Source organism: Acanthochromis polyacanthus, chromosome 5 (assembly GCF_021347895.1).
Source record: "Acanthochromis polyacanthus isolate Apoly-LR-REF ecotype Palm Island chromosome 5, KAUST_Apoly_ChrSc, whole genome shotgun sequence".
Classification (NCBI taxonomy): domain Eukaryota; kingdom Metazoa; phylum Chordata; class Actinopteri; family Pomacentridae; genus Acanthochromis; species Acanthochromis polyacanthus.
The window spans coordinates 25,884,867-25,911,832 of record NC_067117.1 but is presented as its reverse complement, the minus strand read 5'-3'; the positions used below and the strand labels follow the sequence as shown (position 1 = coordinate 25,911,832).

At 40.4% G+C, this 26,966-nt stretch overlaps 1 protein-coding gene across 7 annotated transcripts in view; it reads right to left on the bottom strand.

Moving 5' to 3' along the window:
- Window positions 1-273: 273 nt before the first annotated feature.
- chl1b (cell adhesion molecule L1-like b) overlaps window positions 274-26,966 on the bottom strand; it is a 63,428-nt gene continuing 36,735 nt past the window's right edge. For 3 of the 7 annotated variants that reach the window (XM_022222295.2, XM_022222425.2, XM_022222356.2), the window contains 22 exons: window positions 26,695-26,718; window positions 26,464-26,575; window positions 26,089-26,270; window positions 24,614-24,745; window positions 22,613-22,753; window positions 21,569-21,680; window positions 21,120-21,286; window positions 20,873-21,038; window positions 20,618-20,742; window positions 20,148-20,249; window positions 19,637-19,834; window positions 19,344-19,414; window positions 18,334-18,556; window positions 16,637-16,752; window positions 16,177-16,381; window positions 15,922-16,044; window positions 12,176-12,355; window positions 10,912-10,941; window positions 9,989-10,060; window positions 6,694-6,825; window positions 5,728-5,800; window positions 274-2,406 (listed from right to left, as the gene is read on the bottom strand). In XM_022222295.2, the coding sequence (XP_022077987.1) occupies window positions 2,202-2,406; window positions 5,728-5,800; window positions 6,694-6,825; window positions 9,989-10,060; window positions 10,912-10,941; window positions 12,176-12,355; window positions 15,922-16,044; window positions 16,177-16,381; window positions 16,637-16,752; window positions 18,334-18,556; window positions 19,344-19,414; window positions 19,637-19,834; window positions 20,148-20,249; window positions 20,618-20,742; window positions 20,873-21,038; window positions 21,120-21,286; window positions 21,569-21,680; window positions 22,613-22,753; window positions 24,614-24,745; window positions 26,089-26,270; window positions 26,464-26,575; window positions 26,695-26,718 (2,891 nt within the window). In that variant the 3' untranslated portion in view covers window positions 274-2,201. Of the gene's footprint in view, window positions 2,407-4,643; window positions 5,587-5,727; window positions 5,801-6,693; window positions 6,826-9,988; window positions 10,061-10,911; window positions 10,942-12,175; window positions 12,356-15,921; window positions 16,045-16,176; window positions 16,382-16,636; window positions 16,753-18,333; window positions 18,557-19,343; window positions 19,415-19,636; window positions 19,835-20,147; window positions 20,250-20,617; window positions 20,743-20,872; window positions 21,039-21,119; window positions 21,287-21,568; window positions 21,681-22,612; window positions 22,754-24,613; window positions 24,746-26,088; window positions 26,271-26,463; window positions 26,576-26,694; window positions 26,719-26,966 lie in introns of those variants that run through there. The other 4 variants (XM_051947948.1, XM_051947947.1, XM_022222480.2 and 1 more) reach the window with 4 other exon arrangements.

The following is a 26,966-nucleotide window of genomic DNA, read 5'->3' as shown; positions in this document are numbered from 1 at the left end:
ACTTAAGACTCCATCCTGGCGCGACATTTGTTAGACTCATATGCCAAATGGGAACAATTTGGCGAACATCTTCTGTTTTACTCTGAGTGAATGAGGACATTTCACAAGGCACTGCTTTCTCATGTTTTAGTGTCGACTAAAAGGAAGTGCAGACATTTATTCAGCTACATATTCATCTGTTGGGACACACAAAGAGTACTGCAGTTATCAAGGACCTTATTAATCTTTCGTCAGCTATGGCACTGAGTTGACAGTCAGACCCTTACCAGGATGTAGGAAAGTAAAGCAATTTAATGACATCGAAAAACACCAATTAACATTTGTAACATGCAATGGCTGAATTTTTTACAAAACATTGCAATTTTTCTGATCATGTTGCTAAATGTTAACATGGAACAATGGACAGAGTGTTTTGGATGGTAAGGCTTGAAAGTAAGGCTTGTTAAGACTGATGTAACACTTCACTACAGCATATTGAATCAGCAGGGTGGGTAGATGTCGCATATCACGCAACCAGATGAATTAATCGGATTACAGTAAAAGGCTAAATCATTACAGGTGCTCATCTTCAGCTTTGTCAAGACTGAGAAAATAACCCTGATGATGTTGTAGTGATGTCTTCAGGATTATGTCAGCTTTGACTTGGAGATTACAAATGCATAACATAAAGCTTGAAAGAACTGGACATAAAAATGCATTAATGGAAATGTAGGATCCTATATTTTGGGACTTGGACTCATACAAAAAATCTGTGTAAACTTCTGCTGCTTTCATTTTAGTTGAAAATATGAAATAGTTCTCTGTGAAAGTCCTTCAAAACTTTGGAAATGTAATAATACGTAGAAGTAGTTTGCGTTTTCAGAAGTAGGCATATGCATTTATGTAAAAAGAGTTAAATGAAAAGATCAATACTGCTCTCGTGTACTCCAGCGAGCAGCAGGTTAGCTGGTCAGTTTAGCTTAACAGGAAATGGAAGAAAACTGCAGGTAGCGAAATTCACCTAAAAAGAACAATTAAAACCTTAAGTCCTATTTGTGCATTTTAATGTGGCACTTTTGTTTTTGGAACAAAGCGAGCTGTTGCCCCATTTTCAGACTTTGTGCTAAGCTAAGCTAGGCTGCTACTTTTTGCTTCATATTTACCTTCATAGCAATTGATATTAAGCATACAATTATGAAATATGTATCAATCTGTTCATTTAACTCCACTGAAAGAATGCCAAACGGTTTCTTTGAACACCAGGTGATTACTTGCAAAACTAATACCCCCCCCCCCCCCCCCCCCCATCTGCTATGCTAGCTATTAGCATCCATAGCACTATAAAATATTTATCTAAAAACCTGTTTTCACTCATAAATGCTCCAGTTATAAATCAAAATCATTTATACATTTTAATGAAAAATTCAATTAGCAAATTTCTTGATCTGGTAAACATTAACCTGTAATGGATTACATTGTTTTGTTTTTAAACTCGGCAGTAATGTGTGTTGGGCTAATTTAGGCCGTCTAATGGATATAAATTCTCATGCTACAGGAAAAATAAACAAAATAATATTTTCCTTCTAACATCACAGGAAGATGACTTAAGAATCAGTGTTCGTGATAATATGCAGTGATATGTGAATTTGCTAGTTTTCTTTTGTCAGGTATAAAACCACTGGAAAAAAAATAAGTTAATAAACAAACCTTTATACACATCTTACATCATATTTAATGAATCCATTTCAAATATAAAAGGTCAGTAATATATGCTCCAATTGAAAAATATCAACTTGCTATCCCCACATTTCTGTGGCCTGCTACAAGGTGACATCAGAGGCGAAGCTGCATTCAATGATGTGCAATGGGGAGTGAAATATTCCTGACATTTGTACAAACAGGACTGCAGCTGAAGTAATGGAAAGAAAAAAAAGAAAGAAAATTCAAACCGTCTAAATTTTTATGCAATAATAATTATAAAAAAAAGACACTCCGCACATACAATATACACTATATATACAAAGTATTTAGTAATGGTCATTCTGTTGCAACTTGACAAAACAGAGCTTTATAAAATGAGAATGGCAGTGTGCAGTTGGCAATGACGCATTACATTTGACACAAAACTTGTGTGGATAATGTCTGTTTCCTCCTTCATTTGTTCCTCCCAGCAGGTTTAATGAAAACGGCATCCGGGGGAAGATGGATGGCGTTTCTGCTCCTCATGCCGAGGTCTGAACGTTGGCTTTGATCTCGGTGGACGCCCTCTTCTCCTTTCGCCCTGCGTACTCGCCAATAAAGGAGCCGTCTTCGTTGAACTGAGCGTCCTCGTCGCCGTAGTCCACCAGGCTGTCCCCGCTGTCCCCGGCTTTGATCTCCCTGCTCAGCGAGTGCTGGCTGCCCTTCAGTGGCTTCTCGTCGTTGTCACTGCGAGAGGAGGCACAGCGGATTTAGAATCACCTCATTTCACCCATGGCTTCACTCTGTGGCTTATTGGAGAGAACAGGGGTGCAGGCTGGAGCTATCGCTGCTTCTACAGTCAGCCTCTGTGACTGACGTTAGCTTTTACCTCCGGCTGACCAATAGGAAGTAATCACACAAATGTACACGTTAATAGTTGGAGCGCACGTGCATCAATGCTTTTGACAAAGGCACAACTGTAAGACAAATGCGATGCCGACGGCGATGTTAAAGTGGTGCTGATGTTGAGGCTGTACATGCTGTGAACGTGTAATGCATTTTAACTGTGAGATTATTGCATAGGATGTACTATGTAATGTTGGTAGACGATTCCTGTTGACATTACAGGTTGACATGAATTGCCTGTTGCTCAGGAGTCAGCTGCACCAGCTAGCCGTTCAATAATGAAAACTTGCCACAGTTGTAGTGTTAAATTTAAATGGGCTGCACCACATAAAACGTATAAATTAGTGACTGCAAAATATTTACCCCACAGCTAGGGCATCTAACTAACAAGCTATCTAGACCAACTGAAGTTATGTTAGGCGATACTGTAGCATGTGACCTATTTAAACAGAAAAGAGATGCTGAATGTGAACAGGCAAGATTTTTAGATAACTCAATTAAACTTTTGACCAAAGTAACAGACCAAACCATGTTAGTTAAATTGGATTTAAATAGTTTTTGAATATAAAATGAGACAAGAAAAGATAAATCTTTCTTAATCCCATAGTGGGGAAAAGATGGCGCAACCATTTTGAGAATGTCATACAAAAATAAAAATGAACCAAAATAAACAGAAGTACTAGTTGTAGTAATAGCAGTATTGCACATGTCACATACTAATATTGCACAGATTATCAGTATATAAGTAGAAAATGTTTACCCCGAAAACAAACTGGTATGATGGCGTTTTACAGAAGTACCGTCGCAGTATACAGCAGAAGTAAGTACACCCCTGAGTTGTATCACCTAAATGCCATGATTTTTAATTACAGAGATTCTAATCTTCTAATTTTTTAATACTTTGTATGTACACCGTTATGTTTGATGGCATACCGGTGTAGAGAGATGTTCCAGTATTTTTTCAAGTTGCTCTTTGCTGGAAGGGTTGTCTGCCTTACCCTTAAAAAAATAAAAGTGTTCAATTGGGCTCAGGTCAGGAGACACACTTGGCCAAGTCAGTTTTTCGTCTTTAGTGCTTCACAATATGCAGTGTCCTTCACACTCTCTGAGCTGTCACAGAAACTCCAATTTCCATTGATAACCCCTGTGCCACGTCTGAAGTACTTGCCTGTGTTTTTTTCCTCGTAGATCGTGAAAGCTGCAAAGTCACTGCCGTTATTTTAGAAGATGACCATGCCAGCTCTAACTGGAGGTACTTTAGCTTTTTATGTCTCAATTACTGCTGCAACTGTGCTTTGCATGCTTTTTAGGTGGTTACTGATCTTCTTGGCATCCTTTTCTATCTATCAGATGTTAAATTCCCTTGGTAATTCTTTTTCATGCTTCGCCTTAATGAAGACATGCAGATAAACACAATCCATAGGTCCGAAACTGAGAAGATTCTGCTGCTCACTGCTCATTTTATAACCATGTTGCTCTAGTCAGGAGGATTGGAAATCACAGGCATACTTAATTTTGTTTAAGCTTTCCAGCTTATATGTCCACGAGCACAGCTGTGTACACTTTGGTTGCATTGAGTTTTTACTGTGGGGCCTGTATTTTCAATATAATCGATCAAACATATATATATATATATATATATATATATATATATATATATATATCGCGAAAGACAAAATACTCATGTCAGTATGTCATATGTCATATGTCAGTATTGACAGATAAGAAGGGCTGTCTTCAGTCCTACTACTACTTTTCCCAATGTTAGTAAACCATCCAGTGCTGTGAAACCTGTCAGTGATTTTGAGCTACTTATGATAGTGGTTTAAATGAGCAAGCATAGCTAAGACTAGCATCTCAGTTTTTAACGAGCCTTACTGAAAAGCTAATATTTTTGTGTTTTTGGTCACAGCTACAGCCCAATTATACACAAATATGGATAATGTTTTCTTAATAATACCTCTATGTGTCTGTATGGAAAGTTTAAAGCTGCCATCTGCAGCTCGTTAGCATAGCTTAGCACAAAATGAGATAAAAGTTAAAACAGCTGGTTTGGCTTAGTCCAAAGGTTAACAAAGAATATCTAAAAGAATCCTTTAATTAACAAGCTATATCTCGTTATGAAATCCACGTTGGTTTCATACTTTGGTGACTTATTTCTTGGCTACAAGCAGTGACTTCCTAGAATTTGGTGGTCATTGTGTTGTTGCTTCTACCCGTTTCCAGACTCTGTGCTCAGCTAAACTAACTGGCTCATGGCAACACCATAACATTTTCATAGCAGACAAAAAAGTCTAGCATTCTTCTCATCTAACGCCTCGCTAGAAAGGACATTAGCAGACAAACCAAAATGCTGGAGTTGGGCTAATTGAGTTTTTTTTTTTTTTAACATTTTTGAAGTTATCCTAGTTATGTTATTAATTCTGCAGCCAAACGGATTAAATCACTGGTTTGAAACTAGGTAGTCGTTAACAGCAATTTATTTACAAAAAGCTGGAGCAAACTGGCTCCTGAGGTGAGCAAGATGAAGTATAAATGCTGTCACACTGAGCCACATTTGACTTCATCACATCAGCGTTTGTTGTGCTGTGCAAATCCAACTGATTGGAGAATTACACCGGGACTCCTACAGCGCTAGACTGTTATGAATTGGACCACTAAAGGACTAATGAAACGTGCCCAGATATTACTGCCCCGGAGATGAGCTGCTTTCAATTACACTGATTGGTTTTGACCTCCTGCTGTGTGCTGGCCGGTCTGCATTTAGCACCATCCGGACAGAAAATGACAACATCTGATCGGCCCTGCGGCTCCCTTTGTGATCCAATGTCTTTCACAACACAAAAACACGACACCGTTTCTAAGATCACAAGGAATACTTCTACTCTAACAACACTGATGTGTAAACAGCTTGGTGATGCTACTGCTGTTTATCTCATACTTTCCCATTACTCAGTCCATCAAATGTCTTCAGTAGAAAAAGTGTGAGGCTCCACGTGAGCCTCGTGCATGCTGGGTTGTCTTTTCAGCGTGAAGAGAAATGCAAAGAGAATTACTGAGAGGAGAAGATGGAAAAGACCGCTAGCAGAGGAGAACATTCATATGCTGTTGCGCATGAATTGCACTGGGGTGGTGAAATAGCGCTTTGAGGGTGACGCTTACCTGTATTCACAAAATGTGTCGTCATTCATGCCCTGGGACTCCACGTCTGGGTGAAGGTCTTCTTTTTCTTTTACTGCTCACAAAATGAAGAGAAGATATTAGTGATTTCCTCAAGAGATGGCTGCCAGTGAAGATCACTGTGTCCCCTGACTGCTAACGCTGTCTGAAGAGTGACAGTCGCAGATTCCCTTCACTTACTTAATGAATGAAAATTCAATGCAAGCCGTAGAAAAAAATACAAAGTTTCATGAACAAATAAAGCTTTGTCTTGTACCTAAATGTTGGGTTCATTATAAACATGTTAAACACTACAAATTTAATATATAGTCCTATATGTGGTGGAACAAAAAAAGAAGTACATGACTCCAGCAAATGAAAGAAAAGGTTGTTGGAACCAGAGGCGATAATGAGAACTTAATGAGGAAACAAAGGACAGAGCTGCATCTCGCTCTTTTTTCTGCTGACAAGTGAAGCGATTGCTGCCCAGACGACAACCTGATGGCCATTAGCCGTGAATAATAAAGCTGATAAGGACTCTCACGTCCCCAATAGCAGGAATAACATTGAGATACCACAGAGCTTATGTCATCATTCCCCTGCGCAGTCACCTCATGTGCAGCATTTGCATTTTGTCTCGCTGTGGGCTGCAATTTGTTTAGATTGTTTGCCGGGGAAAAAAAGGCTGCCTCTCGAAATAATGCAAAATTCAAATGCTGGACATAAAGTAGAAATGCTCATTTTACTATCAATGCAGCAGCCTATTTTATGTATAAATTTGCATTAAAATATTTTTTTGTGGCCTGGCAAAAGAGAAGAAAAAACAAAATGTGTTCTGGTAGCGGCTTCTGGGAAGATTGATCGTTTCTTCCATAGCAACAAACAGCAAAATGGAACAATAATGACGCTCCAAGAGGCAATTAGTCTTCAAACAAGGTGATGCGTGTGCGCTTGTAAGTGAGCACCTACCAGAATACTTCCCTCCTTTATTTCTGTTGACAAAGCAGGCGATCAACACAATGAGAGTGAGGAGAGCGATGGCACACATCAGGCCGATGAACCAGCCCTGGGTTGATATTCCTCCGTGGATGCTGGCCAGACCTGCAGAGAACAATGCCCGGTGACTTTGACTCGCCTTGGCCTTTTCATCAGGACACTTGATTGAATGTTTACATCGACAAAGCCTATCTGATGCAAAGGCGGAAGGTGGCAGGGCGAGCCGCTGATGGAAACGGTCCAATATTAATATTAAACAGCTAATCCTGCTTGTCTAATTAATCAAGTAAGGAACGCTGTACAAATGTAATTCCTCTTAGTGAGCCAAATTAAATCCTAGTGACACCGCGGAGGACCACACGCCGCGGCTTGAGTCACTGCTCAAGGACGCGACGGGTGCAACTCTACTCTTTTCAATGAGAGGTCAATTAGTTCTACTTTCTTTTTCTCTTTTCTTGTTTCAGTTTGAGCTACTTTGGTTTCCCTTCTCACCTGTAGACCCGGTCGTGATAACATCTTCAAATATGCTAGAATTATCAACCCAGCTGTTAGGAACAAGTCGCACAGTGTACTTGGTCTCAGGTTCAAGTCCGTCAATGATGTGGAAAGTCTTAGAGGTGTCTAAGGCCTCTGACATCTTCCAGTGACCCTCACCTGTGCAGAGGGGTGAATGATCAGGAATGTGTCAGTACTTACGAAAACACAAAACGAAGTTTGATCCAATGCAGAAATGATGAAAAAGACACAAGACGATGGATGTTTCACTCTCTACTCTCTCTACTCTACCACCAACTAAGAGAAACGTCATTTGAGCTTACGGTGGTTCATGTATGCAATGTAAAACTGTGTGTGCTCTCCTCCAGATATCCAGCTGATATTTGCAGAGCTGTCGCTAACAGCTGAGCTAACATTCAACAGGGCCGAAACTGATGGGAAAAAAATGAGACAAGAAGAGGGAAAAGGGGAGAAAAGTCAAACAGGGGTTAGTAAAGGACAAAGCAGATGAAAGCCGTCGTGGAGTGTTTAGGAGTGTTGTCATTATGCGATGAAGGATGCTGCTCACCGCTTTATACTAAAGAGGCAAGGGTGCTCTTTCCTAACGCTGTTGTAAGGAGGCATCAATTATGTCTGACAGAAGGGGACGGTGGGTCACTCTCACAACAACACACATGACAAGAGTAATGTGGAGATGGAAATGGAACCACAGGTGGAGCCTGCAAAGCTAAATGAACATCTACTAAGTCCTTAAGGGAGATTTAACCTCAAAAACCTTTGATGATGGACATTTCACATGCTGACACTTCTTCAGAAATTGTCTGTTATATGAATGAAATACAGTAATAAGGTCATTTTATTTATCCATTTTGTTGTTCTGTTATGTTCTCTGAAAGCTCTCTAAATGTCTTCTCCATGTTGCCACTCTGGAAATAAACTTTCTGACACTCTGTTTAGTTTAATGAGGTTTAGTACAGCAGCAGCAGATCCTGTTGTCAAGTTATCATTTTGTCCAACTAACAGTCTTAAACGCAAATGTGGTCAGCTGGACCTTGATGATGTAAGGCTAATGTTAAATATTTCTAGATTAATTATTGAATGATTATCAGCACTGCTTCTGTCCATTTAAACTCAACTAATCTGATAACTATTTAATCTCTAATATAAAACAGAATTCATTCTTAGAAACAACACAGACTGTAAGCCTGTGTCTTCAACAGTAACTATGGTCCTGCTTGTGCTCTATTTTTAAACAATGTTTTCAAATTATTATGGGGCTTCAATCATTTTTTCGTATTTGGTATTTGAAGACTTCATTTGCTAAAACAGATAACTCCGTTTTGATAAATTTTCAGGAAAGTTTTTTTTAATTGTTTACTTGAGATAATATCAATCAAACTGAAGTTGAGTGGATTTGACTCAATAAAAAAATACATGACAAAATATAGAAAAAATAAATTATTAGTGTTATAATTATTATTATTATTATTATTATCTCAAGTAAACAAAAAAATAAGTTTTCTGAAAACAGAGTTATCTGTTTTTGCAAATGAACTCTTCATTTGTTTTGAGAGCAATAAGTTTTATTTGTTCAAAGCTTTATCTACCTACACATACATATCAAGAAAGCTTTCCTTCTGATACTCAAACGGGATGAAAAAAATTCTCACATTTTGTTGGTCCTATGCATCATTAGTATGGGAATCGTGTGCTTTGATAGCAGCTGTCTAAGCTAGTCAACAAAGTGCAATCCACTTCATTTCACCACAGCAAACATGCAAATCTTCTGCTGTGTCTCCAGCTCAGGTGCATTATTTGCTCAGGTGATAATTCAGTTCACAAGGACACCTGCGTCTGTGCTGTCCATCCCAACCACTGCAAATGACACTCTCTGACTAATGTTGATGGATTAGTCTGCAACTATAATTTCAGACATTGGAACTGCGTGATGACTTCGAGTGACATAGGCTCATGAGTTAAAAATATCCCAAGGCTGGCTGCCGTGCTTTGTCACCACGTCCCTCAGCTTGCTATTAAATGCTGCAGAAAGCAGCTGCTCACACAGCAGGGAGCTGATGCCCTGGAAGACGCCCCTTCAAAGTCAGGAGGCTTTTTTTTTTATAAGGAGCGGCCAGAAAATATTCTGATATAAGGGATTTCAAGAGCCTCCACTTATCCACTTATCTCAGTGTCCTGTAAATATCATCCTCCCAGTATGAGCTCACACCTCCCCGGCGTGGCCCAGGAGGACGTTTCTCCTCGCCGTTTCCTCTCAGCTCAGATGCTGCCCCTTCTTGTCCCAGAGCTGCGTTACTGTTTACCCAGTTGAAGATTACATGGTAATGTCAGGTGACTGTTGGGTCAATACACTGCCACGTGCAACGAGGACCGGGGCCCAACAAATCAATCACTTACAATTAGACATATTTGTCCTGTGCAAGGGACTGCACTCCACAGCCACACTGTCGGATCAGGATATAGATCTAGTATCCTAGATTTCCCTGTGGTGCAGCAGAGAAATTAAACCCAGCTAGCAGTAAAATACAGCCGTTATCTTATATTCCGGCTACTGAAGACAATACAAACTCTCAAAGAAAACCACCTGCGGAAGTATTTTTGGTTTTTGTGCTGTTAATCTACTTTGAGCAAACAGCCAATCAAAATCAAATCAGAAAACATTCACATGAAACATGTATTATTCCGCGTGCATTCACAGCATCGGTTTCTCTTTGTGGCGAGATGCTCGTTGTGTCAGAATGTGCTGGAGCGCTACCTATAGTGGAACGAGTGGGTTTGGTCACTGGGGACTTTCGAGTGCTTGGAGGTGAGGGGGGAGCTGACTTGCCTGAAAAGAAAGACAGACCTTGTGGTTATCAAATGGGATAAGAGCTCGGCGAGGAGGCTACGTTCTACTGTTAGCACACATGCTATTTACTGCTAAACTCTAAAATTAGTAACTACATGTCGACAGTAAAACATGATCTGCAACTTAAAAACACAATGTGAGGTGATGGGGTTTTAATTTGACTTAAAATTCTGATATTTTTTACACATCATTAAAAGACAAAGGGATAGGAAAGGTAGGTGTGGCATGTCTGATGCTCTTCCTGGCTTTCGCTCTTTAAGCATCATTTACTACCTCAGCTTGAGTTAGACATGTTGCTCAGAGTCTGCCGTTGCTAGGATAAAAGTCAATGTTCGTTTACAGTCGCTAATGAGCCAAGATTAATATGAATTTATAATTAGGTTACTCATTACCATTGCTATTAGAGGGGAAGACACAAACTTTATCTAAGCAGAAGTTGACATTTTTCTAATGAAAGGAGGCATCAGAGTGCTCTCTGCTGATGGCAAGGGCAAACAGCAGACAAGGTCAATTATGTGCAGAGGAGCTGGATGTTTAGGGCTGTTAAATTCTGTACAGGACAAATAAAAAGTGTCCAACTGTTTGAGACTCAGATCTTGATCATTTAATCACGCCTACGGCATCCACACATGAATGCATTTCTACGTCTAAAGCATGCAACCGCTATCTAAAATAGAGCTCATGACTGTGGAGCATGTTATACTAACACAAAGCAAAATATCACTGTGAAAAAAATGACATATTAACGCTGTCAGTATTTCAGAGCAGTTTAGTTGTGTATGTGTAGGTATGACATGCCACAGTATCTGCACAAACACAAATCTACATACTGAGACCGACAGTGGAAGCCAAAATGGAAGCTGCAGGAAACAAAAAGACAGAAAAAGACAGAAGGGACAAGAATTGCATTGCTAAGCAGACGTACACATCCACAGACAGACTCGTAGCACACACTGTATGATCAGAGCAAATTCTGAAAGCAATGCACTTTTTAGTGGCGTATGTGAAAGCAGGCAGAAGACCATTAAGAAGAACAACAGTAACATCCAGTGCACACGCACACACACACACGCACACACACACACACACACACACGGTGACGGTAGAGTTACCACAAATAGCTTTCATGCTCAAATCTTGAGTCACTTCTCCACATGCATGTAATAGCTCCACAAAATTGCAATACATAAAGAGTCATTCTCGCTGTAATCATTTTTTCCTGGCTTTTCAGCATGCAAATACCCAACCCCTAAGAGCCAATTAAGTTTCTTTCTGTGATTGTAAGGATTCCTTCAGCAAACAGTAAGTAATCGCTTGCATATTCAGCACCTGCAGCCTGTTTCGATGTTAACTTTTTACATAAAGAAACTCTGTTACAAAAAATTCCTTTGGGGTTTGCATTTGTATTAAGACCCGGTTATTTATGTCGACAGTATCTGTGGCTGCTGCAGTTCCTTCACTGACACTCAGGTGAACCAGTTTCCGGTTTCATTTCCCGTCCGATCGTTAACGCCACCGCCCTCTATCACGGAGGCTCGACTTGAGTTTGAGCCAGCTAAAGCACGGCGCCCAGTCCTCAGCAAATGATATGTAATTGAAAATAAAAGATTACATGTTATGAGCTGGCTCATTAGGATTACTTACCCACCAACTCTTTCATGACTACACAATTCAGTATCAAAACCTTCAGTTTCCCTCCTGCTCAAAGCAATTTTTTTTCTTGGTTGATTGTTTCATAGCTCACGCTCTCCGTCCAATCAATAAGCACTTGCTCTCTCATGACAGTGACAAATGAAAACCTCCACTGCAGCCGTATGAAATTGTTTATCCACAAAAATGACTTACATGGAGATATGAAAAGCTTGGTTGCTCAGGCATATATCATATTGCGTTAGTTCAGTGCCATTTTGGAAGAGTGAAATGACTTTGTCACCTGCTTTGCTTAGCTTCAATTCAGCCAAACCAAATCTGCTGCTCAGAGCTCATCTGTGTGCTCACTGTCTCAGAAAGCGACACGCTCACCCACACACACCTCCACAACCTTAACCAGACACACGACTCGTCAACTGGCTTTCTGGACGCTCCATCACTTACTTGTTTCTAGGGTGGTGGTGCACTCTTCGCTGACAACAGGCCCGCAGCCCACTGTGGTGCAGGAACGCAGGTAGAACTTGTATTTGCTAACAGGCTCCAGATCACGCAGGATCCACTTGGTGGTGTCGGGGTTGCTGATGTCTACTGTTTGCAGGGGCCCCACTTCCTCTGTGTCGTTGACTTGATATTAAAAAAACAAGCAAAAAAATTGGTCCATGAACAGTGTAAAAATGTTGTTTGTACCATTCAAAGTAGCTGTGGGGGAATTTACTGAACAACTGGGACACAAAGATGTACCAAGGGTGAACATCTCACTTGGTGCTCCACATAATGAGCACATATACTACAAGTAGAAAGCGTTTTTACACATTGCCAATTAATTTTCCTCATGTTTCTGTATTATCACCTATAGGAAACTTATATGATGTCCTCCAACCAGTGTGGTATTGCAGTTAAAAAGATGTGAGCAAGTGAATGGTATATTTTACAGCGTACATCTCTTCTATTTTTTACTGTACACAGATATTTTCATTTTTTCTTTGTCTCAAAAGGGTAGCGGCCATTAGCTCAACTGGAATTATTTATTCATGCTTTTCAAAAGAAAGGACAACAAAACCATACATAAAACATGATTTTGTGAGTGATGAGTGTCTATCTTTGTCTTTGTGCTTCTTTATGCTGTGTATTGTCCAACAAAGCTGAAGAAATTTTTGGTGTGAGTGGCAGTCAGTGGCTTTACTTTTTTGATACAATGATACAACATGACATGAAAAGTAAGTTTTAATGTTAGGTTTTTGCACTTGTAGAAAAATATGAAAGCATTTTGTAGTCGGAGTATACCCTTCTTTCTGGCCTATCCTAATTTTTAGTAATGATAATTCTATACTTGATAATTAATCAATTAGTACTCAATGTTAACTGAACTTCGTACAAGGTTAATCCAGAAATGTGGCCATAAATAAAACCAAAATGTTCCTTTCCCCTGAAACTTGTTAAACCAAGTACCGTGCTGGTATGCCTACCTGCTATGTATTTGTACAGATACCCTAAGTGCATTCCATTATTGACAGAATGACTCCTGTACTTCACCACACATTGAAATGTTTGAATGCGTCTTGTTTAGGGCAGAGAATTCTCCAGCAATTAGCTTTTCAAATACTTCCAACTGACAACCACAAGACATTTCAGCTATGCCAAAGAAAGCAAATGTCACTTGTTATTTTGGCCTGCACATTCCCTTCTTGGGCTTTAGAAAAGACAACTTGTAATTGCTTTGTTTTTTTCTTCTTAATAACCCTTTAAAATGTTGTTTGCAATTAACAAACAAGCTAATTATGCCCTCCACGTTTTCAGCGAGAGTTTATTTGTGTTCTTGGTATCTGCACTCTGTCTACATTGTGATGGGATCTCATTTTTCACTACGTAAAGCAGCCCAGTAGGTAGGGAGGTGGCATTTATGTTCTTTGTAATAAAAACAAACACAGCAGGTGTTGAGGTGACCTTTGCTGTGAAAGAGGTGCTACGTCTCTCTGGTAGGAGGCAACAGGGACAATGACAAGAACGTATTGGTCTGCCTCTCTTTTTGCCTGGACACCACCCACTGATATCAGAAGTTATGATGGGTTATATTTGGTTTTGTTTTGTTTCTAGGGACAAAAACACTCAATTTTGGTGCATTATGAAATCCAGGCTGGTACAGAGAAGAGGCCACAAGTGTCACGTTTCTACCCTGTGGAGGAATTACTTTCTCACTTTTTTGGAGACGCTCGGGCTTGACAGCTGGCGCACATGATCTTATGGAGTGCACTGGCTGAAGGCTGCAGACTTTGGCTCTTCCGCTGACTACAGACAACAATATTTCCAAATATACTCCAGTCTAGTGGGTCTAATACGACTGGCCTTGTGCAGTGTGAAACAGATAAAAATTCTTCAACATTGAAATCCGAGTATGACCCGACAGCAAGTGTGAGTTTAGCTCAAATGGGAGAAAAACAGAATGAACTGAAGCCAAGGTCGGTTTTAACTCCCACTTGTGCCCATATTTCATTTCAGTGCAGTGAAAACTTCTCTAGAATGGTCTGAAGTGTTCACAAAATATGCCTAGATCAATCTGCATAAACATACAATTGCAAATAAAGTGAATACATTATAAATTCTCTTAAGTTTTATGGTAAACTCAATAAATGCAGCTACTATGTCATGCAACAAAGTGTTCTACGACAAGTGTTTAAAGTAACCTGCAATGAAGAAATAGGAAAATATTTTTAAATGATAGAATAGATTACGAGCAAGTCCTCATCTTCTTTTATGTCACACTTATCTATGTCTTGTCAAGCTCCCTGAGAGGCAGTCAGGCTTGTTGTTTAGTCTGTACTTGCATACCGTGCCCCAGGTTAAGAGCTCTTTAAGGCAGTGTGACTGTGCCACCCACTCAGTAGTGAGGGCAACTTTAAGATATATTCAACCTTTACATTCAGTATTCAGAAAAGTATACTGACAGAAACTTCTGTTGGTATGTGTGAGTTTAGTAGAGCAATATTATTACCATTACAAAGTGTACTAGTAGAGGAAACACATCATAATGCCCATATCTGCTGTTATGTTTATATTATATGTTTATTTTTAGTGTGCTGATAAAACCACTGATCTCCTTTGGTGACAGCTTGATCCAATTATTTCAGGGTTTTACACAGAAACAGTGATATTTCAAAGAAGGTTAGTTTAGCTGTTTAAACCCCAGGTAATCCTTCGCGCTCAGTGTGTTAAACAACATGTTACAACAGGACTTCCTGTGAAACCTGCGAGATGTGAAGCTATTAAAGGCTGCTGTGGAGATGGGCGTAGACCTCAAACAGCTGCGCTGTAGCTTCAGATGCCACTTGTGTCACTGATGATACGCTGACAGCTGGCTGCATTATCCTCAACATTTCGCACATGACTTCCTTCAAGGGGACTTCAAAAAAAGTCACACTTCAAAGAGTCCATCAGCTTTATTGCTGTGGCACAATGAAAACGTCCTCTCCTGAAATACAGTATGACGCTTGGCCCTCTTGTGCAGCCGCCAAATCAAACTCAATTAGCCGAGAAATGCGGCACTGAGACGTTGTTGGAAGTTAGTCATTAGCTCCGTTAAGACTTTTATTTAAGGACATCAAAGTGTGTGCTCACGTGGGATGTGTTCAGTGATGATATCCCCTGAGACTGTGAGCTATGCTGAAGATGTCCCCTGCAGACAGGATGGGGTCAGTATAACCGGACCTTAACAGACTGTGACACAGCAGCCTTGGTCAGCACTAGCCGAGCCTTGATCGTGACATGCAGGCCGGCAGACATCACCCTGACATGTTTCCTATACACACACTCTGACCCTGGTCTTATTAGAGCAGCACAATGATTTTTTCTTTCCTTGCTGAGGATCATGGGTTAGACAATCACCAGTGAGCCAAAAACACACCTTCTTTCTTTCCCATGACACTCTTGAAGTACTGGACATACTTGTCTGGATCACTACAATACAGTAGAAGAAGAGCCTCTCACATGGACTCACTGTTTCCTAATTGAAATATATAGACTGTGTGTTTTTCTTCACACTATTTCAGTTGTTTTTAGTGAGTGCAAGCTGAAAAGAAACAGCGGGATGTAAACACTGTTAAAGAGAAAAAATATGATCCCCTCATAGCAATACAGAGGGTACACCATTATATCAGCAGTGATTACGTGTAAGGATAACACACAAGGATACGTACTGAGCTGGTACTCAAGAAGATACCCAGTGAGAATTCCATTAGGTTCCATCGGCGGGTCCCAGACCAAAGAAACAGTGTGTCTCTGTACATCTGTGACCCTGAAAACAGGATTTTTCTCCGGGACTGTAAGTGCAAAGAAGGTAATACGCACAGTGAACTGTCGAATTCTGCAACCCAGTTTCCTTGGCTATTATTAGATTTTCTCTTCAGTAGTTGTGAATCAATACACTCCATGCTGTTTTTCCACAATCCTACCTCCCTCTGGGGTTTTGAAGTTGACGGGATGGCTGCCTGGGCCGTTGCCCCGCCCGTTGAAGGTCATGACAATGAGGCTGTACTCAGAGAAGGGCGTTAGTCCAGGCACCATGGCGTGGCTGCGATCCCCGGGGAACATCAGCGTGTGTTTGTCTCCGTGGCCTTTCTTTGAGTCCACCAGACTGCGCAGACGCCACCAGTTTATCTATAATGAAAAAGAGACACAGGAGCACCCTCAGCAGCGGCTTCAAGACATCAAACTCGTACATCATACATATGGATATGGTGGGAGAATGCTAATAAGTTATTGTGCTGTTGTTTTTTTTCTGGTGGTGGGAGCAAGAAAACATTGAGCTGGCCCAGAGAGGAGCAGGGTGAGAGAAGCAAACGTTTAGAGCAAGGTCAGGACCATTCCTTTTAAACTGTGTCTAAAGGCAAAGGTCTGTTTTTGAGGTATTACCCTGTAGCCTCCCAGATGTCCATGTAACTTGTCCTTGTGTACTCGTGTCCAGCTAACCTTGACCACTGAGCTGTTCATCACCTCCACAGCTACATCATCAGGTGCAGCAGAGGGAACTGCAAAGGCAAATACACATTACATTCCACAGTAAGGTAATTAAGGGAAAAACAGAGCAGTGAGTTTTTGGGAAAATAGGGCTTCAAACTAACTATTATCTTGATAGTTGAATAATGTATTGAAACGAATAATCGACTATTTAGACTATGGATTGCACAAAGACTCAGTGGCTCTTATTTATGTATCAGTTTTAAAGCTTGAAATTAGACATATGCAAAGTGACAATAAAGATAATAAAGATGCTTGTTTGGTACTTTTGTAATACAAGTGTCTTTGTGATTTATGTGAACGGCCGCTACAACATTGCAAATTCCGAAACGCAGCTTTATTATGTTATGAATAAAGACTGAGGTTGTTATTTTTGGTTCATCCGAGGTTCCTACAGCTTTCCTGTGCTGAGATCAGCAGTGAAATTGGTCCATCCACAGTGTATGTCCCCATTCAGTGCGAAGATGGGTCTGTGTTTTTATGTAATAACACTTGCAGGTGCACAAGAACTAATGTGGTCATGGATGTCGATTATTCGTTGCACCCTTCTCTAAAAACAATGAGGCAAAAGCACAAAAACATTCTATTCAAGTTAGTGGTCAACTATTTACAGGACCTATGAGGGAGGGACTCTATCTATAGTCACAAAAACTAAGGTAAAATGGTAAAATAGTTCAGCTAAAGAGGGCAAACACTGCCTTTCCTGTCACCACATTTGGGTGAGAACACAAGAGTAAGTATCATGACCTGAGGTGACCTCCTGAGGACAAGTCCAGAAGAAAGCTAAACAAAGGAGATACAGTGCATTTCTGTAGAGTCAAATCTGCAGTCCAAAACATTTCAGCAAGGGTATAAACACATATCTTCACTTCAATACTGCAGTTAAAAATACCAGAATTAGAAACTGAATTAATTAAAAATAATTTAATTAAACTACAGCTTCCCCTTTCAAATATAAAGTCTGAACACTACAGTTGCTAATTGCACTCTGGGAGCTCCAAATGGCTGCAAAAGGCGAGAGGAAAGTTTGAGAACTTACATTTTGTAACACCCAGAAACTGTGTAAGTTTATGTCAATGAACTGCACAGTTTAATCACCTCAGTCCACTAGAGCTATCTGCAATGTCCTTTGATTAAAACAGTGGCAAAAAACAAAAATAAATGCATACAATGAGTCTGTTTCGCTCTTACAAGCAGTTTTTTATCTATATGTTCAAACGTAAAGCTGCATTAGATAATATTACAATGATTTGGGGGCAGACATACCAGATCAAGCTTCATAACTGAACATGAAGTTGTTCTGTGTGTTTTATATGGTATGTTTTCACAATTAGGCTGAGAATGCTCACACTGGATAGATGGTCTACAGCAAATTTAGTAGAGTTTCTACAGTGACAAAAGCAAAACTGATCAAAAAAAGAAAATGCTAAAGGACAGATATTAAGGCAACTTCAAAGGTGGGCGAGATGTCTTTGCACTTTGTGCCACTACAAATGACCTCTTCGTGGTCATTTTATTTGATACATTACTAATACAAAATGTGCTGCCTTAAATAAAAACAAATGTCAGGTCACTAAGATACCACTACTCACAGTCCTCTCCTGAGTAGCCGGTCACTATCCTGGGTTCGGGGCCCCAGCCCTGATGGTTCTTGGCTTGGATCTTGATTTCGTAGGGCACAAAGGTGGGAGTGTTCCTGACCGCAAACGAGTGTCTCTTCACTGTGTGCTCCTTCCAGTCCTCCTCCACATCCTGCCGTCTGTAACTCACCTTATACTCTAGACCGGGACCATTGTGCTCAATGGGTAACAGGGGCTGAATAATGAAAGGAAAAGAAAGCAAAAGTAAAAAGAACAATGGTGTGAAAGGTTTCATTGAGACTTTCACAGTTGCATAAGATGTTTCTTGTATTTCCCTGCTCAATGTCACTGCCACCGTGGGATTAAAATGACAAGCTAGCCCAGTGAACTGTGCTTGGAGCGCTTGCAGCTTTTTTCCCGCTATCTAAAAAACAATGGAACAATTGACCTGGTCTAGTGAGGCTTTTCTTTGATACAGGGCTTGCTAAGACATTGCAGATGAAAAGATTCATTTCCTCACAGAAGTCAGACCGTGAGAAATAGAATGAGATACCATTATCCACAAAAGCAAATCATTAACAGTGGGAGAGCTCATGAATCCTGGATTCAGGAGCTACGTTACCATGACAGGGCAACCAGATAATAAGTGAAGGAGAGATTCATCTTTTTACAATACAGCCAAATATATTACTGTGAGCACTAAAAGAAAATTTTCCTTTTCATAGCCTTCCTTCCTCTTTCTAATCAAAGAAAAGGAATATTTTCAATGGAAACTCATTCATGATCCCAGAAAATGGGTTTTCTAAAGATCTGAACGGCAGAATAAAATATTAGAAGTGGGTTATTTCTGTTTCTTAAATTCCTATTGGTAATTGTCTATGAAACATTGATAAAACTTCGTTCCTGTTGTCTTAGAGAAATTCTTTGACTGCCAAAAACTGGAGTGGAAGTAAATACTTCACTATGTAAAGGTAGGCGACACTGCAGCAAGAGGATAACAAAGACGCCACTCTGTTTCTTACCTCCCAGTTGATATCCATTTCATCTGGCAAATGACCTTCGATTTTGATATTTTCAGGGTTCTTGTCAGGGGCTGTAGAAAAGAAGGAATATGGATTTTGTCTGCATTGTTAGCAAAAGAAACCTCCAGTGAAATAGACACACAAGAGAGCAGATTTTCAACAAGGGTGGAATCAATTATGTAGCACGTCTGAGTGTTTTAAAGTTCACAGAGCAGCAGTGTTGGCAGCTCAAGTAGCCTGGAGGACCTTATCAAAAAGTATAATAAACAATGAAAGGAGAAGACCTCACACACCTGCCGGGGGAGTTTTGTATCTCTCCGTTGGTTGGCTGGGAGGACCCTTTCCTACATCGTTCACAGCAGACACACGGAAGCGATAGTCGACGTGGCCGTGGAGCTTGAGGACGGCCGAGTTGTGGTTGCCTGGTACTCGGAGCAGCTCTTTCCAGTTGCCTGGCTCCCACTTGCTTTCCTCGTAATCGATAATAAACTCTGATGACAGGTATAACGACAATCAGAGCAACCCCTCACCGCTATGGTTCTTGCCAAAGGATTGCTTATCTAACCACCAGCTGTGCAGAAAACTCCTCAAACCCTGCTCTAGGCTTGTAGATTCCCCAGGGAGACTAATCATAACTCATGCTTGGATGAATCAATAATAGGTTTGGATTGTACAAGATGGTATCAAACAAATCTATTAGCATGCAGAATGTGTAAGACATACTAATGCCATTCACTGCAGTGTGCACTCATTTAGTATGTACTGTATGTGCCGACACCCGCTCACATGGATATTCCGTTTTACCTGTGGTTGAGCTGTTGTGATCGTCCCCAGGGATCCATTTCAGTTTCACACTTTTGCTCTGGTGTTCAGACAGTACCAAGTTCTCAGGTGCATCTGGGACATCTGAAAATCATCACAACAGCATGGCTTTGGAAAAAAATAAATCACAGACACATCAATCTCTGCAGCAAGAAAAGGCCAAGGGAACAACTGTTCAATCAAATCACCCAGGATTCAGAGGATGTGGAACGAGCTCCATCGCTGCATTGACTGCCACACTTTCTCTTAGAATGGAAGATGTCAACAATATCTCAAAAGGGCGACTGTCAGACACTGCACTGCACTAATAAAGTCATGGTCTGCATTTTTCTTGCTCTGCTTTGGCTTCCTGACATTTGGATCCCTTCATGAATGTGCCACACATTAATGTAGCAGCAGGGGTCTCTGATCCTTTGGCCTGGAGCACGAATAGCGCTCATATGTTGACTCACCTAACACCATGATCAGAGCTGAGGCCGTGTCATGGTCCACTGGAGTCTTTGCCACACATGTGTACACACCCTGGTCTCTGTGGCTCACGTTGACAATGTGAAGAATACCATCCTCCACAAAGTATCTGTTGACAGAAACATGGAGACACAATATTGATTGACAAACCTGGAAAGGAAAACGACTTTCCAGCGGGGATTAGGGCTGCAATGCTGTAAACAAGCAAATAAATAAATAAACCAAATTCTCTTTCCTACCTTGAATTCTCGGTGTAGTTGAGGGTTATCTCCATATCGTCTTTTTCCCACAGGAGCTCAAAGTCGTTGCTGAAGGACTTGTCGTACTCTGCCAGGCATGAGAGCTGGGCCATGGTACCTATTAAGATCTGCCGGTCCTCCGGTGCCACCACTATTCTAGTGGGATCTTCAACAGCCAGGGCCGTGTTAGTTACATTTTAAGGACTGTGAGCGACTGAAAACTTTTCTAACAGGTAAAACTGTTCACCTTTTACATACAGCATGGCGTCGATGCCAGATGATCCCTCTATGTTTTTGGCCAAACATGTGTACTGCCCCTTGTCGCCTTTCTCTACGTTGTAGATCTCTAGTGACCCGTTGTCATGAATGGTAAACCTGGGTCCCTCCACGGATTCAGAGGAGTCGTCTTTGCTCCTGGAAAACATTCAGAAAAAAAAACATCCATCAAAGGTTGCCACAGGTCAAATTAAATATAAACAAACCCAAATGAATACACACTACACTGTGGGAGCACTGAAGAAATAAAAAAAAGTTGCTGAGTGGAACATTAGAATTGAGTGACAGGGCCACTTTGGTTTGTTTTGAAGAAAACAGACACAGAAAGACGCTGCAAAGAAAGGGGCTGTGTGCATCGACCGGTTGAGATCTACTGCTCTCTGCTGGTGTATCAGAGCCAGGAGGAAAATGTACGCTTACCAAGAGATCATGGAAGGAGGAGAGCTGAAAACCTTGCAGTGCATCATGACCCCCTTTCCCTCCACGGCAGAGTAATCCTCCCCCTCGTTGGTCAAAATCATAGGGAGCAGATCTGCAAAAGCCAGCAGCAGAGACTAATCATCAATCTAAGAGTTGTTAGAAAAGCACAATGTGTATTTCACCGTGAGGGAGAACTAGGTGTGGCTTTTGACTGTCTGCTAGGCAAACACAGCACAGCACCGGATTTGGTTTGCAGTTTTAAACCCTGATAAAAGTGAAATGGAATGAGGAGGATAATTGTGGGTTAAATGAGGTGACCACACTGTTGTCATACCTGTGTGTTAATTGCAGACTCCTTTGTGTAAAGAAAATGATGCAGCTGTCAGGTTGTCAGAAATGTGCAAATATGAAAATGAAATCAAAGCAGAAAACAATGGAATAATGAGTTAGCGGAGCGAGCGCACCTTATCAGTTGTAGCCAAAGCCTCCCATTAAAATGGTCTGTCTCTCCTAATTGTTTACAAAGGCAGCAACTGGGACTTCACATTCAGAGACTGTCCAGCTTTATTAACTCCTGTGTCACCAAGAACAAACTCCCCACATTTGCACAGAGTGACGGTCAGCAACATTGTGCATTTCGTTTTTTTATCTGCGCTTGTAAAGCAGCACATGTTCATCTTATGGCACCGAAACCAGCATGGAATTGAGGGGGAACGTGTTAGCATATAAATGGCAGGGAACAGGGCTTGTTGCTCCACAGGGAGAACTGCTAGCCTGAATGAAAGAGTACAGCTTGTAGACAGCTCTCGTTCCCTGGGCTCTCACTGCTTTATGGGCATATGCCAGCATCAGCGCCAGCTCTCAAGCTTGACACATCAGTCAGCAGTCTCACAATGACTCACTGCAAAGTCTGACACTTACTCACAAACACTGTAAAACAAATACTTTGCATGAACTGCATGTTCATGTACTCGAGAAAATCCTGATGGCAAGACAGAAGTGATGGGAACACCAGCTAACAGAGATGAAAGCTGTCTGACTCACTCATTATCATGATGTTTGCATTGGACAGAAGGGTTCCATGCCTGTTTGAGGCTTCACACTGATAGACTGCGCTGTCAGACGGTTTGGCGTGATGCAAAACTATGGTATCGTCAAATGCCTTCCTGTTGGCTGCTGGAGATTCTGTAAAAGACAAGAGATACAAGTCAAAAGCTTTAGATCAGAGGTGTCAAACTCATTTTAGGTCAGGGGCCACATTCAGCCCAATTTGACCTCTAGTAGGATGGATCAGTAAAATCATGATGTAATAACTGATAAATAACAACTACTCCAAATGTTTCCTTTGTTTTAGTGCAAAAAAATACGTTCTGAAAATGTATACATTTAATGAATTGTCTTTTTGCAAAACATTATGAACTACCTGAAATTTCTTACGAAAAATAAGTGAAATATTAACAATATTATGCCTTAATTTATCATTTGAGGTTACAACTTACAGATCTTTGTGTACCCACAAAGGTATAAAAGATTTTGTCACAGGTGTCTGGAAGTGAACAATATAGTGTCTTACAATTTGTCAAGATCTGGAAATTATTTTAAATTTACATTCATTTCCACATCTGTGTAGTAGCCCACCTGAACTGACTCACCATACAAACTAAAAGAGGAACAATTTTAGGAAAAGGTTAAGTTGTCCCCCTGCCTTGTAAATGTATAAAATTTGTCCATAAACAGATAACATGAAAGTTGTGGCAGTGCATCAAGAACAAACCGACCTCTTTCATAATGAAGCTGCTGACTCACATTACATTGCACAATGTTCAATGTCTTTAAATATTTTCATAGTAAGTATTCGTTTTCACCCGTTTAACTTTCACACTTTGCCAAGTCATCCCGCGGACCGACCTGGCCTCTCAGGCAAGCCAGTTTGGGCCCGCTGGCCTTATGTTTGACTTGTTTTATATCGCCACTATCAAAACAGTCCAGGTTCAAAATCAGCCTAAATTTTCTCAAGTTTTCCATCCATTCCTACTTCTTATTGCCACTTTACTGTCATCTTTAAACTACATCAAGATCCACTCTGCCTCCTGACTGTTCTCCCTACTGACATACACATCATCCTCTGCTGACTGTTTACAGAACTGTGATCTAAACTTTGCATCTTGCATACATTTTAGCCTTAAAATACAAAGAAAAACTGTTGGGGCTGCTGTTAGACTGCGATTCATTTCATTACTGGTTAAATTATGTTTACAAGAGTGTGTTATTGCTGTCAGCGCTTGAAAAAGTCCATCTCTACTGTCTCTGAAGGCTGAACTGGGCATACATCGCAGCTCGAGCACACATAGTTCAACTGGATTTTCAAGTGTGTTGTGCTAGGCACAGCTAAGGCAACCTTGAGCCTTGAGCTCTTCTTTTTCTATTTCAATCTAGTAGTCTTCAGCTCCAGCCGGCACTGACTCAAGTGACATCACTTGGAGAAATCCATCAGATTTTGCTCGAACCACAAAAGGCTTTACACTGCACCAGGGATCCGTGGCAAATAAAACAGGCTAAAAATAGTTTTCCTTTCATTATTTTTCATTAAAGAAATATATTTAAACACCTTATTGATCACTTTTGGTATCCAACGGTAAATTTGCTCTCCCGAGGATCTCTCACAGCATGACCGGAATCTTTCTGGCTTTTTGAAAACCATGTTTTACTGACTATTTGATGGTACGTACAGTAGTTTTAACTGTTTTAACAGTAAATTAATATGAATATAATTTTACATCTTGGCTTCCGCCCTTTTGCAATTATTGTCATGATTGAAAACATTTTTCTTAGACACCACTGTGACATCCTAGTAGGTAGAATTCAATCAACAACAGTATTTTACCTTCATCTTGTGTTAAGAACTTTACTTTTTTCTACAGTTTTTCCTCAGGTTAAATGTTGCATCAAAAAGGAAAAGAAAAAGAAAATCTGGATTTTTTTCAGTTTAAAACTGTCCAGTCATCACGACTAGTTTAACACAGTGAAGTGAGTTGAAGGACTGACCCTGCAGGGGTACGCCGTTCACCCTCCATGTAGTCGTCGGCCGAGGAGTCCCGCTGGCGGAGCACTTGATGAGCACATCGGAGCCAATCATACTGAGCTGACTCTCCGGCTCAAACATCCACTCTGGAGGTTCTGGAAACGCACAGTCAGCATGATGTTATCAAACCGACCAGACGCAGTCAGTGTAATGAAGACACCAACTGCTTACACAAGGAGAACACAATCACAGGCGCAGTTACGAAATGGATGTTATTATATGGTATTCAGTGCAAGTGAATGGTGCCCACAACATACAGACATGATCTCTACAGAGGCACTTCAGCTGCCGACTGTCACACCGGGATCAGTCTCAACATAATACAGGTATATTTTCTATTTTTTTTACTATACATTGCTTTTCAAATGTTCTGTCTTTCACAAACAACTCCATAATCAAAGATGACATAATGTTCAACACAGAACAGAGCATTACAAAGGAGGAGACGCTGAGGTTCTCCACATATTTTCTGATGAAAACACAACGCCTGCACAAAATGACACGTATAGTGTGGTAAAGGTATTTTTCATGAAATGGTGATTTTAAATATTTTTGCATTCAAAATAAAATAATGTTCATATAATTACAATAAAAGTAAATACATGGACTAAAGTATTGTACTTAAGTAAAGTTCTGAGGTGTGGTGTACTTTACATCACTATTCATAGGTACAGTTCAGGAGGAAATATTGTTTCACTTCACTACATTTGTCTGACACCCACAGTATGATTACTGTTTTCAGGTTAGAATTTTACACACAAATGATGTGCAAAGAAATTCAACAAACTGTTAAAGGACAAACCTGTGTTCTCCAACATTTTTTGGCTGGAAACCAGCGTTGAGTTGGATATCAGATAAACTTTGACTAAACATTGAACATTCAAGTGGGTTTCATTTTATGTTTTAAATCCAAAGAAGTAAAAGTATCCAATATTTCATGAAGAAGAGAAAAGATTACAGAAAAGCCAAACATATGAAGACAAATTTGTGTTTCCAGCCTTTGTCTCTGTATCTTGTCTGCACTGTTGGTCATCCTTTAGAAGCGCTATAATCCTTGTGTTGGAAACAACTCCACTCAGCAACATATAAAGTTGTTATAACTAGCTACACACTAACAACTGCGTAATAAAGCCATCGAAAATATGCTAGTCACAGGCCCATAATAATTATAACATTCTTGTGCACTTCCCTGAGAGCATTTCTTAAAAACAAAACGTTTACTAGTAAGGAAGTAACTGAAACTCATTTACTTAGATACAAGATCTGAGGAGTTCTTTTAACTTTTAAAGGACTGATTACTGAATTATTAGAGCTTCTTTAGATCAGTATATATAAAAAGAGTTGTTTCAATTTTTTTGCTAAATGGCAACTAGTAAATAATTTCAAATAAATTAGATGTAATAACACCAGTATGTGCATCCCTACATGCTGTTGTTACCTTCGACTGTTACTGTGAAGTAATGGAAAATTTCTCCAAGCGGGTTCTTTGCCTTGCACATGTACTTCCCACTGTCCTCCTGCTCTACTCTCGGCACAATCAGCAATTTCCCATGACTCTCCAGTGTTGCTTTAACAGGAAGTTGGTGGCCCACCTTCACCCACTCCACCTGTGGAGTTGGACTGACGGGTGCAGAAGAAATAGTGAGTCTCAGAAATATTCACACTATATGCCACAATTTTATAAAATTTACATTAAAAGCAAATGGCTTACACAATATTCTAAAATCAGATTTACAATCAAGACGATTAAAAATGGCTGTGTATTTGTAGTTCTGTGAGAAAATGAGGTTTTTAATTAGTCTGTATTACTCACTATCCTTCAGCAATGCACTCCAGTTTCAAATCCTCTCCTTTGACCAGCTGTTTCTCTGATTTTCCACCAGAGGGCATCAGAAGAGAGGGTCTTCTCTCCAGAATTGCATTAGCTGAGAAAGTATATTAGAGAATTCAGAAATCAGTGGTGTACATTAAATTCGCACACCTGCCTTACACACACAGTTTTTAATACATGCACCGAAATACTCTCTAAAATCTTGAAACTTACCACTTTCAGGACTGTCACCGTTTCCTGAAATGGAGATGAATGAGACCAAACAACAAAAAAAAAAGACAATGAACATGAGGACAATGTAGATGCATCATGACAAACATCACCAAGATCAAAATCACAACATAAAAACAACAACGTGCACATAAACGAGACAGCATGACACTGGGATGGCTTTTGAAGTGTTGCTGTGACTGTGGAGATCAGTGAACACGCTGGAAACGATCAGCTCTGGGAAAACAAATCAAAGTTTGCATCATGCTGGTTTG